The 13,570-nt window shown below is 46.4% G+C and overlaps 6 protein-coding genes across 6 annotated transcripts; 3 read left to right on the plus strand and 3 right to left on the minus strand.

The window, feature by feature from the left end:
* Nucleotides 1–1,599: 1,599 nt before the first annotated feature.
* On the minus strand, nt 1,600–3,230 carry N7495_002914 (pepsin-like aspartic protease; the record flags this gene model as incomplete). Its single annotated transcript, XM_057205583.1, has 3 exons — nt 1,600–2,600; nt 2,652–2,973; nt 3,051–3,230. 3 exons carry the CDS (start codon nt 3,228–3,230, stop codon nt 1,600–1,602), a joined length of 1,503 nt encoding a protein of 500 aa, XP_057066190.1.
* Nucleotides 3,231–4,581: 1,351 nt separating this feature from the next.
* Nucleotides 4,582–5,827, plus strand: N7495_002915 (uncharacterized protein; the record flags this gene model as incomplete). The annotated part of the gene is made up of 2 exons (XM_057205584.1): nt 4,582–4,683; nt 4,742–5,827. The coding sequence occupies 2 exons, from the start codon at nt 4,582–4,584 to the stop codon at nt 5,825–5,827; spliced, it is 1,188 nt and encodes a 395-aa protein (XP_057066191.1).
* Nucleotides 5,828–6,102: 275 nt separating this feature from the next.
* On the minus strand, nt 6,103–7,475 carry N7495_002916 (cystathionine gamma-lyase CYS3; the record flags this gene model as incomplete). Its single annotated transcript, XM_057205585.1, has 3 exons — nt 6,103–6,678; nt 6,732–7,286; nt 7,371–7,475. 3 exons carry the CDS (start codon nt 7,473–7,475, stop codon nt 6,103–6,105), a joined length of 1,236 nt encoding a protein of 411 aa, XP_057066192.1.
* A 679-nt stretch (nt 7,476–8,154) lies between these two features.
* On the minus strand, nt 8,155–9,056 carry N7495_002917 (DNA-directed RNA polymerase III subunit RPC25; the record flags this gene model as incomplete). Its single annotated transcript, XM_057205586.1, has 7 exons — nt 8,155–8,199; nt 8,252–8,429; nt 8,486–8,549; nt 8,609–8,695; nt 8,750–8,846; nt 8,896–8,994; nt 9,045–9,056. The coding sequence occupies 7 exons, from the start codon at nt 9,054–9,056 to the stop codon at nt 8,155–8,157; spliced, it is 582 nt and encodes a 193-aa protein (XP_057066193.1).
* A 268-nt stretch (nt 9,057–9,324) lies between these two features.
* N7495_002918 (CCCH zinc finger protein) lies at nt 9,325–11,200 on the plus strand (the record flags this gene model as incomplete). Its single annotated transcript, XM_057205587.1, has 3 exons — nt 9,325–9,456; nt 9,537–11,030; nt 11,087–11,200. Coding segments are annotated over 3 exons (1,740 nt in total), but the record flags the coding sequence as incomplete, so codon positions are not given.
* Nucleotides 11,201–11,999: 799 nt separating this feature from the next.
* On the plus strand, nt 12,000–12,776 carry N7495_002919 (GPI anchored serine-threonine rich family protein; the record flags this gene model as incomplete). The annotated part of the gene is made up of 2 exons (XM_057205588.1): nt 12,000–12,210; nt 12,280–12,776. The coding sequence occupies 2 exons, from the start codon at nt 12,000–12,002 to the stop codon at nt 12,774–12,776; spliced, it is 708 nt and encodes a 235-aa protein (XP_057066195.1).
* Between the last annotated feature and the right edge of the window lie 794 nt (nt 12,777–13,570).

Below are 13,570 nucleotides of genomic sequence, written 5' to 3' on the forward strand. Positions count from 1 at the left end.
AGGTGACAGTAGACAGTCACCTTTCACATTGAGACGATATTCACTAGGTAAGGGGCTTTGCTCAGTAAGGTTGCTATACTTTGAGATTTATGCATGATGCCAAGGCGCCCTTGCAACATCAGTTCTAAACGACTTTTCGATAAATAACACAAACCTTGCATAATTCAATTTTCAATGAAGAATACAACTAATAGATATTCAATGGTATTTCAGTTTTATTATGAAAGTCGAGACATACCCAAGGTTCAAAGGAGTCAGAACAACTTCAAACTTCAGTAACCTCCCTTCTCTACCCGCAGCCAACAAGGGCTATCAAGCAATGAAAAAAGTACGAGAGTGATGAAACCACAATTCTGGTTTGAAAAAATTACTTGGTCACCCACAAAGGCAGCCAGGTAGGTATAACTGATAGCTTTCAGTCAGCAATAATAACCTCAGATTTCTCCTCACTGGTATATCAAGACACGTGCATATGGATGTATGAAGAAGAAAGAAAGAAAAAAGGAAGTGGGAAAATCTTCGCACTTATAGGTCCACGGGACACAGCGTAGAGACCAGTGCGGCGGTAATCACCTGATCGTAGCCTAGATGTTGCCGGTGGCATCGTGGACGACATCATGGATGCGTTTTGAGGCTTAGATGATCGAGGGTATGTGCTCTGTTCAGTCGAGGAAGAACATGACTCCACGCCTTGGAAGTTCTGAATTCGTTGATCTGGAATTTCAAGATTCAATTGAAGATCCACAGGTATGCACACTGCTAGGTAACACAAGAGAATTTAATGCTACATGGTGAAACCTGGTCCTGTATAGAAGACTCATGATCAAGAATTTCATACCTCTCTTTGGTGTTACTGTGTTTACGATCATAGAGTGATGGATGTAATAACTGCTACATCTGGGAACATCTCAGATGGACTTATAAAGTTCTTAATGCGTACAGATTTATACGGAGAGAAGTTGGAAGTGGGAATGGTCTAACTGTATGTGTGGCCCAGTGCTAATCATCATAAAGACATGGGAAAATGCAATGCAAGATAGAGGAATTCTCAGTGTGACTGCTCAGGAAGAGAATCTAGGAGTGAGACGCGTCCTGATGCATGCTTGAGGGCGACTATATTACTTTTCACTACTTTTGACGTGGGCCGGTATAAATGAGCCACAATGTATCTTTGTCATTGAGCGTTATCCAATCCAAATCCACTGATATCTTAGCAGTATGCCGGCATAGACCGGTAAATTAACTGAGTATCAGACTGAATAGCAAAGAGCATCCTGTCGTTGTTTACATAAAACCCTGGAGAGAAGGTCACAAACCACACCAGTTCGAGGGTCTGTTGGAAATTACCCATAGCGGTTACCTCCGTATGTTAGTGGGTAGTAATATATTCTGTAATCAAGCTCTATTGTTAATCTACACTCCGTTTGATATTGACGGAGGAATCACATGCAATTTTCGCAATATTAAAAGGTTTCCAATTCTCTCAGCTCTAATAAAACATATTCCAAGTTCTTTATAAATTAATCAAACAGCCTATACTTACATGATATCTGGACACGAACTACTGCCCAGGTGATGACACCCGGAATACTTAGGTTTCTACAATGCTAGTAGCAAGCCAGCGCCCAAGACACCGGGCAGAAGATGGGTCGGCTTGCTAGTGGGCAATGCCAATCCCTTGGAGGGGGTACTAGAAGCGCCACCAGTCTTAGCATTTCCAGTCGCAGTACCAGTGACAGATGCTGCGATTTCTCCCGATTCAGACCCCGATGAGTTTGAGACTGCGGTTTCACTGCTCGGCGCGGCGGTGCTTCCACTGCTCCCATTACCCGTGGCCGAGGTGACTGCAGAGGGCATCAGCGTCGCGCCAGGCACGGCAGCTGTGCCCGTACCGATCTCAAGAATATCATCATCTCCTCCGTTGTAGTTGGTATTTGCGAGGGAAATCTCGTTGTTGGCGAGATCGTATACCACATATGCGCCGCGCAAGAACGGGTCACCCATCAGATTCACTCCGGCTTCACTATAGGAAAGCCCGAAGATGCAGTCACCGGATGGGAAACCGACTTCTGTGTAATCTTCAAACACCAGTTCGCTGATGGGGACAGTGACCTTAGCGCCAGAAAAGCTAAAGGTCACATTATAGTCGGCTGAGGACATATTACAGGGGATATAGGCGGCGCCGGCAGTTGAGGAATATCCTGCGCCGACTGCTTCGTGGATGGGTTCCACTAACTCTTTGGGCAGCACGATATAAGGGCTGCCATTGTCTAGGGTGACGGCCAAGGGAAGACCAGTCGCATAGCTCTTGGTGCTCTTGGTGCTCTTCACAGAAATATCTGTTAAGGCGATTTCAAGAGAATAGTAATTGTCATTTACCTTCAAAACAGGCACAGTTTGCAGCTCGCCTTCATATCTTGCTTTGTTGACACCTCCGAAGAGAAGGTTTCCAGTGCCATCAAATTTATTTAACCACAGGCTATAGGCGGCCGACTTGATGGCACCACTCTTGACCAGCGCTTCGGGGAGGTTGGCGTATTCTTCGCCATCAGCGGTGGCGGCATCAGTATTTACCGCATATCCAATTCCCAGAATACCATCTATACACTCATTAGCCAGATGTATTTTCTTTCTCTGATCCATAAACTTACGGGGATTGCGACTTTCTTCGGCCAACGCAAACTCCATATTTTTTACCTCGGCGCCTCCAATCACCAGCGTGTCGGTGGCGTAGGGACCTGCAGCCAAGAATCCACTAACATAGGTGGCGTTCATTTCATAATCTAACAATTCAAAGGTGGAGGAGTCTTCAAGATTGAACAAGCCGGTCGAGGAGCAGGGATCATCATCTGCTGCACAGTATGTGGAATTTGGGACATTAACCCAGATATCACTGCTACCGATGTCGAGACTGAGGGAGAGATTCTGAGCCGGCGTGCCGATGGTGATGTTCACCATATAATACATATTTTCCTATCCGAAGATTTAGTACTCCTACCCAGTATCACTGAGTGCTCTACATTGAGACTTTCGTAACTGGAATGTCGTACCACATTATATAAAGCTGTGCTGGCGATTTTGGAGCTGCGTTTCTGCAGCGATTGAGACCGTTCACTACGGGCAATTGGGAGTGCTAACACTGCGGGATCGTCTCGCTTGTGTAAAATGATGGCATTGGCACTTGGCAGAGCGGCCAAGACAACGAGCGGCAAGATCGCGGTTCCCCACATGATCAACGCTGATCGATCGACTATCGTGAATTTATCCAGATATTGGCGAGAAATAGACAGGAACACGCAGATGGGCAAAAAAGGTAGGAAGATCTTCAAAGTCTGAGCACATCAATTGACTAGAAAGGAGATAGAGGAAATAGGGGAGATGGTAACCTTTTACATTATTTCTGCCATACTACACTTGCGCTGTATACTAACTCTGTACTAATTCTCTACTAACGATTATGATCCCGATCAGGATCTCTTCAGTGGGGCCTTTGTAGTGGAATCATCTACTCTGTACTAAAGAGGGCCAATCGCCGTCCACGCCAATTTCCGGCGCAGCCCTAGGGGACTTAGGGCGTGAGTTATTTATCACGCCTGGTTGGGGTTTGCCGAACGGACTCTCTTTTCTAGGCTTAGCTCAGGATTTTGCGGAAGCTAGTGCATAGGGTCGCTACAAAAGGTAAGTACGAAGTAGGATAATGCCGGTTTATGGTACGTTATGGGACTAGCCTAGTGTGTTATAGTAAGGTACTGCCCACTTGAAGACCCATTTTTTTTAAAAAAGAAAAACGACTAAATGTTATTTAGTAGCTTGTAATAAAATAAAATACAATAAATCATTACCTCTATAGGTTATGCAAAGTCAAGAAGCTCATGTAAAATGCTTACTGATCGGATTAGCCGCTCTGAGGCGCTTAGTTCAGACTAAGCGCTGCTGGAGGAACTTGAACGTCCAAGTTCCGCAACGACCTTGCCCAGTGAGCCACTCTCGCTGGAAAAACTGCCAAAGCATCATTATCAAATCCATGTGTTGTTGAATTTCATATGATAAAGTGATACAGGTTTTTGGTTCACATAACTATCAATCTCTCCCAATTGATAGGTTCTATCATATTAGAGAAGACCGAGGAACAGAGCTCTAGATAGCGCTTTGTCTCTTTGTACTAGGTAGTAGAGCTTCATAGTTATATCAACTTATGTATCACTTAAATATTGATTTTGTTAATAGCCTCATCACGTGCGGCAATAGTTTGACTCAAGAAATAGTTATGTCATTAACTGTCATAGATCATTATAATGTTACTAGTCACTTCACCTTTCACTTTCTCCCTCTTCATATATTCATCTTTTCCTCACTCTTAAACCCTCAGACTCAACTCTAGCCATGAAGGAATTCAATCTTAAAGAATATGACTGTATCTCCAAGGAGCTTGGTAAGAAGATCAAAGATATAGAAAAGGTACGAATGGCCTTCTAACCTCAGTCTAGACAAGAAAGAGTGTTTGGTGATAAGCTGGCCGCTATGGTCTTTGATCTGAAGAGACAGCCTGCACATTTGGCTGGAAACATTAAGCGATCGATAATGGCTGAAATCGGTGAGTTGAGAGGTTGTCTTGCCCGCATGGAGCAAGCTGCCACCATGACGACTATTTCCAAGGTGGATGTCCCTGCCGAAGAAGAGGTTGTAAAGGCTCCAGGTGCTGGGGAAATCTTCTCTCGCTAAGCCCGACGTGCCAGGTGAGAATTATAACTCACGCACCTCGTGGGGTTGCAGTTGTCCTATTGACAATTACGGATGGGATTTCGGTCATACTACAGAATGTAATTCGAGCACCGTTACCACTGCGTCCTTAAATTCCCATATCGACTCTGGGGCTGATGAGCATGATGATATAGTGCCATGTAAAGCTGATGAATGGGACGTTCGTGTCATTGATGATGATATGGTGCCATGTAAAGTTGATGAATGGGGTGTTCGTGTCGTTGATGATACAGTGCCATGTAAAGCTGATGAATGGGGTGTTCGTTTCATGGTACATGAAGGAAATATGCAATCGAAGAAAGTCGAGTTGGAGAAAGACCAACAACCTGGGTTTGGGGAGTCGCTCCAAAGTTACCCGGAAGAGGACAGCCGCCCTTCTTCTGTTGTAATTTCGGTAGCCCAGGTCCAGGCCTCGGCGCCGGACCCAACCGACATCAACCAACCACCTTGCGCTTTCCAATTGAAGGAGTTCCCTGGGAGAGACCTCAGTAACGGGCTGCTTTTCAACAAAAAAATTACAGATTTCATGCAGGAGCTTGATGATATCATGTTCTGGTTCGCCAAAGACCACCTCCCGAAAGATGAACAGGTACGCGTGATCTTTGAAACTATCAACAAGGAGATTAATCTGCTTATCCTCACGTTGACCAAACTCGAGATATTCCCCAGCCCAGAGAATACGATCGAGAATGCCGTTCTCAAGGGCTGTGAATCCATTAGCGAGATCGTGGTGTACATGGTTGACATCCACATCTACGAGGTCGAACTCAAAGAGTCTAAGTATGAAGCTGCTGCGGAAGCGGAAGAGGGTGTGGAAGAGTGTGATTGTTGGTGTGATGGGCATCGGCGTCATGAACGTTGGTTTGTTGAATGCTCGAATGCCAAAGTCGACACTAAGGACAAAGCCGAGGACGCTAAGATCGAGATACAGACTTCCAACATTCGGGAATACCTCAAACTGCTCTTGGAATCGGTCAAAAGATGGGTATATGCCGTGTTGAAAAGTAGCGACGAGCGAGTCAGGTCGAAGGACACCGTATTGAAATTTGACACTTATGGTCGTTGATGGCAGTAAGTGGCAAAATAGAGGAAATGAACTGTGTCATTCAGTGCAGCAGGTTACGTACTTGGTTACTCTTTGAAGGGATAAAAAAGCCCTGAGTGTTGACTTTTTTGCTGAATGCTCCTAAGATCTATCAAATTGAAAAAGAGACTACTTGCTAGACAGAATGGCATATTTCGATTGAGAATCTTTAATCCCGATTCCAGGAAATTTGATATCCACAGGAAATCATCTAATGTAATTTCATCGCTAAGGGAAATAAAAATTGTAAACTTGAATCATGCCCGGCCATTAGTTTTGGACTCGGCCACCGTAAGATCCAGCGCCTGCAGCACATCATTCTTTAGATCCTCGGAATCTTCAATACCACAGCTTATGCGCACAAGATCGTCAAAGACACCGGCGGCTTCACGCTCGGCTTGAGGGATACCAGCATGAGTCATACTAGAAGGAACCTCACAAAGACTCTCGACGCCACCGAGGCTCTCGGCCAGCGTGAAGATCTTGGTGAACCTGCAGAAATTGTGAGCGGCGGTCTGGCCGCCCTTGATACGGAAACTGAGCATGCCACCGCCCATGCCGTTGCGATGCTGCTTGATGGCAATTTTGCGCTGTGGGTGGGAGTCTAGACCGGGGTAGTTGACCGAGAGGACGTGGGGAGAAGCATCAAGGGCTTCGGCCACGGTGATGGCATTTGTGTTTGCTTCGCGGGCACGCAGGTGCAGGGTCTTGAGACCGCGATGAGCAAGCCAGCAGTCGAATGGAGAGGGAACGGCACCGATAGCGTTTTGTAGGAAAGTCAAGCGCTCTTTCAGAGACTCGGATGAGAATGCGGCAACGCCCATCAAGACGTCCTGAGATCAAAGTTAGTAGGCTTGATTTCCGAAATGCAAGTAGATCCACTTACTGAATGGCCATTAATGTATTTAGTCACCGAGTGTGTGACAATATCCGCACCGTGATCTAGCGGGTTTTGTACATAGGGGCTCATAAAGGTGTTATCCACAACCACCAGGATGCCATGGCGGTGGGCGATTTCGGCGACAGCACTAATATCTACCAGACCTAGAGTGGGATTGGAAGGGGTTTCAATCCAGATGATCTTCGTCTCGGGGCGAATCAATCCCTCGACATTGAGTTCAATCGCCGGAGAGAATGTGACATCTACACCATGCGCTGAGGCGACCTTGGTGAAATAGCGGTGGGTGCCACCATACACATCAGAGACTGAAATAACGTGAGATCCGGTAGCGAGGGACTGTAGGATGACGGCGGTGCTAGCAGAGCCGGAGGAGAATGCAAGAGCGTATTTGGCATGCTCGAGAGCAGCAATGGCTTGCTCGAAGTTATCGCTGGGGTTGTAATTAGCCTCGGCATCTCTTATCTTTATCGTCCTTACTAACCGATTGGGGTTTGCGCTGCGGGTGTACTCATAGAGACCGACAGGATTGCCAACACTCGTCTGCGCGTATGTAGTTGATAGTGAGATCTATGCGCGTCAGTCTGACAGTTCTTAGTTCTTTGTTCTGGAGGCAGAGAGATCTACCGGAGCAATGACAGCGCCAGTGACTGGGTCGTGAGGGGCGCCGGCATGAACAGCTAATGTTCCAAACCGGTGCTTCTCTGAAGGAGAGTCTTCGAAGGAACCCATTATGCAGGTGTAATTAAAATGAAGAATCGATATGCGAAGTGATGCGAAGTGATGCGAAGGGATGCGAAAAGAAGAGATGAGATGTACAAAGTAGATATAGATATGTGATGAGGGCGGATCCACATCGATTCTGATTAGCAAGCAGAACCTTGCAGAAAGATGGAACCTTGCATATCACACCATCTAGGATCTGGGGATTAGAGGAATTCAAGATCTAAATTTATCAATATCTAATACTTTTATGGGGCTTAAAATGGATTGATGCAACCCAAGTGGTGGAGAATAGGATTAAGCTCCACCATGCATTCTTCAGGCCGATTCTAACCGCTCTCGTCTTTACCCGATCATATCTGATATAATGACCATTCCATCCGGGATAGTGTCGTGCTTTAGAGCCGTATGGTCTCATCAACAGCCAATTGTGTTCACCAGTAGACTATCTGGGTACTGCTCAGTCATCGCCCGTGAACGTTACATCTAACTACATTCAACATTGATCACTAATCATCGGAACATACAAGAATGGACTGTTGGAAAGTATCATGACCTCGGGATAGAATTGGTCTGGGTATCTCATGAGGAGTAAAATAGAAATGGAAACGTAAAAAGAAAGAAGATCAATCAACACCACATCCATATGCGGGTTTTCAGATATCAGACGGGAATCAAAAAAGAAATATCACCACCACGCAACGGGACCAAGTCCATCCAACTGCATTGAGCCCTGCTTGATAGTCAGTACAGTCAAAGTCAATACAAGCAGAAAGATGACGTACGATGATGGAGTAGGAAACAGGCTTTATCTCTGAGGTATCCTCAAAGACATCTGGCGCATTTGGATTCTGCTCGTTCCATTCCTCAGCCTCAACACGGAAGCGAACAATCTCTCCAACATCAAAGTACATGATGGGTCCATCCTCAGGTTGGAAGGTCCAGACTTGCTCCGCATGGTCGCTGTACCTAAGTTAGCAGTCATGACCATATCAATAGAGGTAAAGAGAGGAACTCACAACTTAGCGCCCTCCATGAGCAAGCTAGGAGGGATGAGAATATCACTGAAGAATTCCATGGTAACTAGAAATATATCAGTACATAACGGTGCTGGTAGTTCTGATGATTCTGGTAATACACACTTTTGATTCCCTTCTCGCTTCCACTGGAGATTTTGCCCATCATGATCTCGCCCTTGTGCGGACGAAAGACAATCATGTCAAATGTTACTTTCTTTACGTTAGTGAAGATAAAACGACCACTCTAATGTCTAGGGGATCTACCGTTTGCATTGACCATTCCAGTTCCATGGCCAATTAGACCATCAGAGGCCTCCAATAGACAATAGAAGCTCATGCAAAGGCCCAATTCTTGGATAACCTATCGATATGTTAGTGAATGGAATCAGAGATAGTAAGATAATTCGGACCTTATTGGCATATTTGGCATTAATATTATCCTCGATAGCCACTGCACTGGACTTATCAAAGTCCTCAGGACAGATCGGGATGAGATCCGCGATGGTTGACTACCGCAGTCAGTGAATTGAAATTTGGAAGCTCCACAATCTGAACATACAATGATAAACATGGCATCAAATGGCAAAAAGCCAGAGGAGATTGATAAAGTGACAAATTCAGTGAGAGAGAAGAGCAGAAGCGCTCATCAACTTTTCTACATCAGAAGGGCAAAACCTGCGCCAATCATGAGGGAGCGGTAACTTGGGTCACGTGACTCTAAAAGCCGTCAGAAAATCGCGGTTGCGGAAATTGAAATTTCGATGAGCTTCGGGAGTATGAGGTAAAAAATACTTTTGGTTGGGACCTCTCAAGAGGCTAAGCAGTGATGAGTGCCCAAGGATTTTCTTTCCCTCCTCCTCCTCCTCCCCCTCGAACACAGCAGCAGCCCACCCATCCACCCCATCAACAGTGGAACCATCGTGGCTCTGGAGCTCGAGGACGTGGTCGGGGACATGGAAATCGAGGTCGCGGTGGATTCCAGTCTCAGAATAGAGGACAAGCACCATATCAAGCTCCAACTCCAACACCGCCAAACTATAACTATCCGCAGCCAAATTATGGCTATCCTGCACCGGTGTCTACGTCGTACATCCCCCCATACTCTCAACCCAACTTTCAACATCCTCCAGCTCATAATCCCTACCCTCCTCAGACATTTCAGTCCGCTGGTTCGGCTCCTTTCCCGCAACTACAAGGGTTCACCGCTCCTTACTCTACGCCTGGCACATCTATATACCCACCCACAAATCAACATGCGCCTAATCCCCCAGCCATGATGAGCCCCATTCATTGGGGTGCTGAGGTTCCTGCTGCACCCGGTCAATATACAGGAGGACCACCACGAATGCGCGGACGAGGAGGACACGGACAGCGAGGATCCGGGCAGTATCAGCATGGGAAAAAAGGCAACAACAAACGAGACCACGGCGCTGCTTTTAAACCTCGCTCGACCGTCCCTCGAACCCCGGCAGCGCCAGCTGTCCCCAGCTTTGGCAATCCTCTTCCATGCAAACCACCACCGGCAGAAGATGTCAGCAAGCCTAAGAAGCGCCAGAGGAAGTACAATCAGCTGGGATTGACGCCGAATGCCGAAGAGCATGAGTCCAGTGAGGAAGAGATGGATGATGAGTCCGCAGCTGTGGGTTTCTCTAACGATTCAGGTCTACTACAGTTCAGACATCATGGGCGGGTCCAGACCCTTCAATCTTCATCCGACATTGCTGCGTGGATTGCGGAGCGCAAAAAGAGGTACCCTACGCAAGCTCGAATCGACGAGAAGAATGAGGAGATTGAAAAAGCTCGAGTTGCTAAGGAGCTTGCGAAGGTGGAGAGGTTAGCGACAAAGAAAAAGCAGAAGCTAGAGGAGTCTACACAGATTGAACCAGCGACGGAGGGAGAAGACCCAGCGGTTGAGGCTGTAAAAGCCCAGAAAAGAGCCGATAAGAAGGCTGACAAAATGCGACGTGATCTGGACCACTTCGCGAAAGCAGAGGCGAAAGCGGAAGCCGCGCTACTCAAATTGGAAAAGCTTCGAAAGAAGCTGGGACTGGATCAAGATCCGCCTCTCCACAATGGTGCTGGTGCTGGTGCTGGTGCTAGTGTTGGTACTTCTGTCGAATCTCAGCCCACATTGTCGACATCGCCTGATGTCACTGATGTGGTGGAGCCGGTGGTTACTGAACCCACGGAACTACTGGATATCAATGCTGATTCCGCGACTCTTTCATTGGACCATTTAGCAGAAGCTAACGATGGATCAGTCAGCGATTGGACATCATCTAGCGGCTCTGACTGTGACCCGTCTGACTCGGATTCGGATTCGGAGGCGAGCTCCGATGAAGAGCCGGAGCAAATAAGTTCACGCCAGCGGGGACCAGAGAAGATTATTCTTCCTGCTCGAAAGAAGATCGCTTGTCGCAATTTTGCAAGTGGTAAATGCAACCGTGGATCCGAGTGTAAATTCTCCCACGACGTGCCCCGTAAAGCTAAAGCCAAAGGCAAAGGCAAAGAGGAGAAGAGGGGTCGCAAGGGACTATATGCAGCTGTGAGAAGTCCCATTCCTAATTTGAATAATAAATTATATACACTAACACTGAACAGCTATTGGATCGACAAAAGGAAGAATACGACCAACGGGCAATGGAAGTGATTATGAGGCTTGGGGAAAGTGGCCTATTGGACAAGACAGCCCCGCAATCGCAAACCCCTGCTTAAGCGGCTTTTTTAATATGAACACGCGATGTATCAATAACAGTCGGGTTTAGAACCTAAGCTTACCTAGTCGCGTGGAGACCCAATACTCAGCCACCTGGGCATAATTACGGTAATCCGTCCTCCAGTACACAGTAACACAAAGGGTTCAGGGTACAGAGTGCGGAGTACCGAGTACCGAGAACCGAAAATCTTGGTAAACTAGAAGTAGACTAGATCGAGGGAAATAGAAGCTAAGGGATTAAATGAAATGAAAAGGGTGAACGACTACAAAGTACGTCGTAAAAGGACTAAGAATAAGACTAAGAAATAAGTAAATAACAAAAACAAAACAAAGAATACAATACAAAATACGAGTTCAAATCCGTTCAAATCGCCGAGTATATCCACCAATCAAGGAACTTGTTTGTCTGGTACCTTAAAATGAGTGTCTCCATTTATGACCCACCCTGACCCACTTACTACCAAAGGATGCCAATTCAACCAATAATACTGTATCAAGTGGATCTATAAAGGGTTCTGTCTCCACTTATAACTACTCCTTAACCAATCAATATGCTACTCACCTGAGCTATTCGTTTAGTCCCGGTGCTTTCCTAGCTTTACGATGTTGGCTCAATAGTATCCTTTTTTTTGCCTTTTCGTCCTTTCGCCATTTCATCCTTTGCCTCTCCTCATATCCGCTCTTTTAAACATCTCTCTCTACGCCTTCTGCGTGTTCATTCCTTTTTAAATCTCAGCAGAACCTTCGTAGTACATTCGTTTTTTCACACACTCCAAAATCAAATCGTTTTATCCCACAATGCGTTTCACTATCTCCGCTGTCGCTCTCTTCGCGAGTCTGGTTGCTGCCTCTAGCACCGAGAATGCTTTCTCCATCCCTACTGATGGTTACACATTTACTTCCGGTAAATCTACAACCTTGACCTGGAGTAATGATACCACCGGTACCGTTTCCCTGCGTCTGCAGTGGACTGCTATTACCACCTCTACTACCGGCACTGAAATTGCTTGTAAGTGTCGCATCCTATCGCAACTCGCGGCATCTGATCTCATGAATTCATACTAACCTATTATCACAGCCGATATTGAAAACACCGGTTCCTACACCTGGGCTGTCCCCGATGATCTGATCGCTGGACGTGCCTACACCATCGAGATCATCGATGACTCCGACTCCTCCAATTACAACTTCTTGCCTTACTTCGAGGTCCTCGACGCTACTGCCACTGCCTCCGCCACCACTGCGTCTGCTACCTCCACTGCTACTGCCACCAGTGCTAGCTCTTCTTCCACCGACTCTACCACCACGACCACTGCTTCTTCTTCCACTGCTAGCTCCACTGGCGCCACCACCACTAGCAGCAGCAGCACCAAGTCCGACAGTTCAACTGCTACCACTTTGACCACTGCTACTAGCACTGGCTCCAGCACCACCACTGACTCCGACTCCACCGCTACTGCCACCAGCTCGGCCACTTCTACCTCCACCAGCGTGCCCTCCACCGGCGCCGGTGTCGTTAACCGTGTCTCTGTCGGTATGCTGGCTGTTGTCGCCGCTGTTGCAGCTTTCCTGTAAATAGCGAGCGCATCGCAAACTGTTGAATCTGTGATATTTCTGGAATTGGGCGTCTCTTAGAGGCTTCTTGATATCTCCGAACTGTGTATCACCATTTCCTCTCGACTTTTTTGGTTCCAGACTTGTTGGTAAATATGGAGGGGGCCTTTGGATCTAATTTTTCTTCTCTTCGAACTCCTTTTATTTGGGATGTTGCCTCGCACCACTCTCAAAAGGCTTTTTTTCTACTTTTTTTTTATTTTTCATGAATTATATTACCCCTGTACAGCTGTCTGCATATACAAATAACAATTACGATCTTATCAATGTGTTCCGATTATACAAATATTAAACCCTGCGACCACTATGTAAGTGATGATAAGTGATGATTTTTCGATCTTGTGTAGGGCTTGCCGAGAATTTTTCCAGAGATGGACCTTGGGAAATTAGAGTGGGAATATCAGCCGCTTTTCATGCCATGTGGGTTCATCTTAAGGTGGCAATCATACCGAAGATCATGAAGCCGCCCGTGCATAGACAATAAATACATGTTCAAGGGTACTGCCGAGGACGGTAGTGGGGAATAATCCTAGTCAAAATTTATGTTGACATCTGGTTGAAATAGAGATAAAAGTAGCCTTTTAACGTGGCACTCTATTTGATTTTGAATTTTAACGTTTTCAAGGATGATAGACCAGGCTGCGAGCCTTTTTGAGCTTCCGACTCCGTAGAAAAATTATAGTATCTTTGTTATTGGTCACGAAAACTGATATTTTTACTAGGATTCTGAAAGACATTTTCTTTGGAGCTCTATA

The sequence above is a fragment of the Penicillium taxi genome (assembly GCF_028828555.1).
Source record: "Penicillium taxi strain IBT 34144 chromosome Unknown utg000002l_segment0_segment0, whole genome shotgun sequence".
NCBI classification, from domain to species: Eukaryota; Fungi; Ascomycota; class Eurotiomycetes; order Eurotiales; family Aspergillaceae; genus Penicillium; species Penicillium taxi.